This window comes from Sphaeroforma arctica, assembly GCF_001186125.1.
Source record: "Sphaeroforma arctica JP610 unplaced genomic scaffold supercont1.865, whole genome shotgun sequence".
Lineage (NCBI taxonomy): Eukaryota > Ichthyosporea > Ichthyophonida > Sphaeroforma > Sphaeroforma arctica.
In genome coordinates this window covers 23,692-29,172 of record NW_014039693.1, presented here as the reverse complement: position 1 = coordinate 29,172, position 5,481 = coordinate 23,692, and the positions used below count along the sequence as shown (strand labels likewise).

The following is a 5,481-nucleotide window of genomic DNA, read 5'->3' as shown; positions in this document are numbered from 1 at the left end:
GTGTAGATGTTAATATATATATATATATATATATATATGTATCAATTGTCATACAAGTGCGCGCACACACTTGTACAACGGCATACTAGCAATCGTGCATAGAGACATGTCTCCATCGCGCAAGCATACCCCAATTTGGCCTTAGTAACAGCCTTCAAACCTTGGCTTCCTTGTGGCAGGTAACTATCTCGCTTCACCCATCTGAGGGCAAATCCAGTGCAGAGGATGAAACACACAAGCACGTGAGAAGAGGAATGGATGTGATTACATGTCCGTTAGAAGTATCAGTTGCGGGGTACACATACAAGTGAGAGAGACTTATTCCAATATACACATACAAGCCACGGGTAGCTGCTTCGAATGATATCAAATACGGTATGTTAAACTATGAACGTCTGAGTGACTTGGGGTATAATCAGAACCGTATATGCACGGCTTGCGTTGCACCAGTACTCTAAAAAGTGGACATGCGCAGGTGCAAGCTATTGCAATTAACATGCACACAAGCGCGTGCACTCGCCGGGTAAGCGGCACTGACGTTCTGGGAGAAGGTGCGTTTGAGTCATTGAGACGCACGAGTGCACTGGGGAGGACGTAGATACAGATACAACACCGACGCATTTCAAAGACAATGGCGTTAACGTTAACTTGATACAGATACAACACCGACGCATTTCAAAGACAAGGTCGTTAACGTTAACGTTGACTGCTGCTGTGGTGTGGCGAGAAATGACTGACAATTGTGGGCCCTACCATAGACGCGCCTAGAGCACCGTACTTGCCCAGTTGCCGAGCCTCGTAGGACACAGAAGTATGCATTCCCTACACAGACACTAGTAACATATCCTCAACACTCCACCCACCCACCGTACTACACACCCGTGTGGGGTAGAAGTAAAACAGGTGCAGAAGCATGCATTCCGTACACAGACACTAGTAACATATCCTCAACACTCCACCCACCCACCGTACTGAACACCCGTGTGGGGTAGAAGTAAAACAGGTGCAGAAGCATGCATTCCCTACACAGACACGAGTAACATATCCTCAACACTCCACCCACCCACCATACTGAACACCCGTGTGGGGTAGAAGTACCACAGGCGCAGAGATAGGTGCAGAGTGGTACCTCCTATCTCCAGCCCACCCGCACGCACCTACAAGCTCTGCGAGAGACTGCTCCCACACACACACCTGAAGGCGTCCATGTGGATGGCGTGACGCGACTTGTACTCGTCGGCGTTGTCTTTCCCAAAGCCGATCTGCTCTGTCATGTTCATACCGTAGTAGGCAGCCCTGCGAGAGACCCAACGTTCAATTGGAACGAGCACGTGAGAAGGTGTGCGCTGCTACTGGACTGAACGTGTGTGTGATATATCGAGTGGCTGCGTGTCTGCATGGGCTAGTACGGCTGAAGTAGCACAGTACATCCAGGGTAAGCATCACGCATACAAAACATCATCACAAATAAAAATAATCTGCGTAGTTTCGATTCATAATCCCAGATTTGAATGTCCATTTGGCCGTAAAAACCTTATTTCATTCATGCACACACACACATACATATATATCTGGTCAATGGAAGCCTCATCATATTCGTGATTATTAATTTGTACGCACACACACATATATATATATATATATATATATATCCATGAAAGTCATTGCATTCATGATTATTAATATAAATACACTCACACACACACCTCTTGTCAATAAACGGCCAATCAAAGAAGTCTCCGTTGAAGGTGACAAGGATGGTAGGCTGCACTTCGATGATATGATCAAAAAACCGTTGCAGCAAGGCCCGTTCGTCTGGCTCGTTCCATACAATGAAAGGTCCTTCGTAGTCGGGTTTGGGTGTGTATTCGAAATCCTCGATGTCGGCTGATACCACATCCCGGTTGATGATAAGATAGCCCTGCGTGTGCGGAGATATTCGAAGACATTGGCATGAACATATGAATATATATATATATATATATATGAATATATGTAGCTGAACGAGGCATTGGCCAATTCATATGAATGTATGTAGCTGAACGAGGCACACAGCTGCATACATTGTATACGGATTGAGGTGGCGGCGTATGCGTGGAAGTGGTCGTGAAGGGGTATGCACTTCTCAACAACCAGACTTAACGGTAACAAACAAGACTTAACGGTGTTTACAATCTATGGCCACGCACTGATGTACTACTGAGGACAAGGACCCGAGAGTACCATCAAGCACGCAGCTGGCAGGCACACCCACTTCTAGCAGACAACCAGAGCTACAAGTAACTGTCTGATAGGTGTGGCAAAAGTAGACTATACAGCCTACACTACTTTTCTATGAAACCCCCCATGTGTGTATTAAAGCCCACTTCTCTATTACAACCCATTATTTTATGAAACCCCCCATTTATCTAATAAAACCTACTTTTCTATTAAAGTCCATTTTTCTACTATATCCCACTTGTCTATTTGGAAAACCTCCTTATCGCTCACGCACACCCACACCGAATACCCCTCCCACACCCCGTTATTGCCACACCAACATTGTGTTTGTATTTTTGCACTACACGGCCACCGCCATTGCCCACTCCACCGCCCCAGGACCCACCTGATTGTCCAGCATATACGAAATCATCATCACCATGTCTCCATTGTCCGCGTCCGGAAACTTCAGATCCTGCTTGGTACACTCGATGTCAAAGGCCATAATGACTGGGTCGGGTCGCTCCTCCAAGTCTTCACGGTGTGTGAGTGTGGTAGATAGACCACGCACCTGCACATCGTACCACAGCCCACAAGTGATAGCTGCACGCGCGAGTGGGTGTGGGCAGTGAGTGGGGATGAGGTTGGAGTGTGAGGTATACATACATCAGAGTACACACAACCGATTGTACTACATCCTCATATAGACTCTGTCCCACAAATCTGTGAAGTAAACATTATTTGCCATGACATACAGCTGGCGATGGCTGTGCACATACGATCCGTTACGTCGCACCGTACTATGCAACACAATACGCGCACGCAGACACCACATCCTTGCGCAAAGACATACACGCGTACACTAAGTACACAACGTGTTATACACGCTAACAGGCACTGCTTCTTACACACACACAAAGCACACACAAGCCGCGATTATATTGCACTGTACAATATATACACTTCTGTGAAAAAACCAAAATAATTTCGATATGACATACAGTTGTCGATGGCTGTTCGAATGTGGTACGGAACATCGTACTCGCGAATGTCCAACACATGCTCAAGCACTTCGTCGTTATTCATCTTATTACTGGTGTTGGTGCTATATATGCGTGTCAGAATGGTCAAAAAAAAATGGCGACTTGTCTTTAAGTACACGCGAAGGTCTTTGACGACCAGCTAGGTGCCCTGTACGGTTGCTTCTAATGTAAGGCGTTTATACTCGTGACACGCACATACAAGGGAACTAGCATATATCCCAGCATTTAGTATCATCGGTGCTATCTGAGTGTGCGTTGAAGAAACTATATTTACATACAGCAGTGTCCATTTTTACACATACTATTGCGTTGAAAAAACTTTAAATGTACCAGTGTTATTATGTACGCATACTATTGCGCGCACCCCAGAGTGTGTCACGGTATTGATCGCTCACGACTCTCAGCGAACAAATCCTAAACCCTAAACACTCGAAACCCTAAAACTTAGAAGCTACCACTAGAAAATATACCACCAGAATATTGTAAATTGAAACGCGAGTTGAAGAATCTATGAAACTTGGCACCATACTTTTCAGGTTTGTAGACCTCGTAGATCGCTTTAGTTTTGGCCTCGTCCTGATTCCGCTTAATGGCCGGCATGAGAACTTTTCGGACCTGCAACAATAAAAAGAAACGTTTAACACACTCTGTATTGAGATACTTGAGCCTAGCTTGGATCACCTACAGTCATTGTCGGACAATCAACGTCAATGTTGGACATCCGGGTTCATTTATAGGCCATTCATATTTATAGGATAATACGTATGGGCGCTAACATCACTAGACGTTCACACCTCAATATTGAGGTAGTGAGGGGAATTGCGTTTGTCTATGCGTATGTGTGTGTATGTATGTGTGTGCAAGTGTACAAGCGTTTATGGGTGTGTACATGTGTCTGAATATAGATACCGATGCATGCGTATGTGTGTGGAGATATATACAAAGTAAAAAATCGAAGATGCCACACCGGTGAACTTACCCTCATGAGATCGTTTGTATTCGGAAATTCGATCTTCACCAAGGTTCGCTTGAGCCCAATCAAGTGGTTTTTCTGTAGCGAAATGAATAGGAAAGAGGTACAATGTGTAGGAGAGAGGTATAATGTATAGGAAAGAAGTATAATGTATAGGAGATAGGTATAATGTATAGGAAAGAAGTATAATGTATAGGAGATAGGTATAATGTATAGGAAAGAAGTATATTGTATAGGAGATAGGTATAATGTATAGGAAAGAAGTATAATGTATAGGAGATAGGTATAATGTATAGGAAAGAAGTATAATGTATAGGAGATAGGTATAATGTATAGGAAAGAGGTATATCCGTTTATGGTGACAATGTGCGTTGGCACAAAAAAAAACGCAAAATTATACGAAAACATACAACATCCATGTAGTCTGTCTTGGATTTTAGTTAAAATTGCTATAGTCGAGCTTCGCAGAGCATCAAACTCCATGCAGCCTCACTTGCTCGATACCAAAAAAAACCACATTTTTACGCTCGATTAAAAAAACCCTCATTGTTTCGCTGGAAACTACTACGCTTTGAACTCCCATACCAGGTCTAGATCCTCTTTCTCAATCACGCTGACTGCGGAGACCTCACTTTTGAACTTGTTCTTCACCCACTGGTCGAACACACCCTCCATCCCCTCCGTCACGGCGATGTAGAAGTAAGGCTCATACTTCATGGTGGCCTTGAAGTGCGATCCATTCTGCAGGAGTATACGTGTACGTTTACATGTGTATATAGGTTGAGTGTGTGGGCACAGACCAGGCTCGCCTGCTACTCGTGACAAACGTTGACGCGGCATAAATTATTTAACGACCGAATAAACTTCTCGGAAAACCTATATACCCAGTGATAAACTTACTCTACCTCTCTTAAGAAGTACATGTCCATACCGCATAAACTTCTCCGAAAACCTATATACCCAGTGATAAACACACCCTACCTCTCTTAAGAAGTACATGTCCAGTGCGCTGAATGCCCGTTTATTGGATCCCTCGGTGAAGATGGTAGTCTGGTTGAAATTGGAAAAACCAAAGAAGATGAATAAATATATATCTATATATATATATATAATTATATATAATTATATATATATATATTGAGAACAGAGGAGCTATAAACCAAACTAGTAGAGCAACCAAGGAAACAGACAGGGGGTACATTTGAATTATTGGATACTCCAATCAGAACGAAGTATATTACACAAATCGAGTATATATATATATTT

The 5,481-nt window shown here is 43.6% G+C and overlaps 1 protein-coding gene across 1 annotated transcript in view; it reads right to left on the bottom strand.

The window, feature by feature from the left end:
• Positions 1 to 871: 871 nt before the first annotated feature.
• SARC_08984 (hypothetical protein) overlaps positions 872 to 5,481 on the bottom strand; it is a gene marked incomplete at its 3' end in the record, with an annotated part of 6,590 nt that continues 1,980 nt past the window's right edge. The window contains exons 2-10 of the mRNA XM_014297023.1: positions 5,197 to 5,265; positions 4,801 to 4,956; positions 4,222 to 4,293; positions 3,772 to 3,857; positions 3,201 to 3,304; positions 2,606 to 2,802; positions 1,707 to 1,921; positions 1,195 to 1,296; positions 872 to 971 (exon numbers count right to left, since the gene is read on the bottom strand). Coding sequence (XP_014152498.1) covers positions 872 to 971; positions 1,195 to 1,296; positions 1,707 to 1,921; positions 2,606 to 2,802; positions 3,201 to 3,304; positions 3,772 to 3,857; positions 4,222 to 4,293; positions 4,801 to 4,956; positions 5,197 to 5,265 — 1,101 coding nt within the window. The remainder of the gene's footprint in view (positions 972 to 1,194; positions 1,297 to 1,706; positions 1,922 to 2,605; positions 2,803 to 3,200; positions 3,305 to 3,771; positions 3,858 to 4,221; positions 4,294 to 4,800; positions 4,957 to 5,196; positions 5,266 to 5,481) is intronic.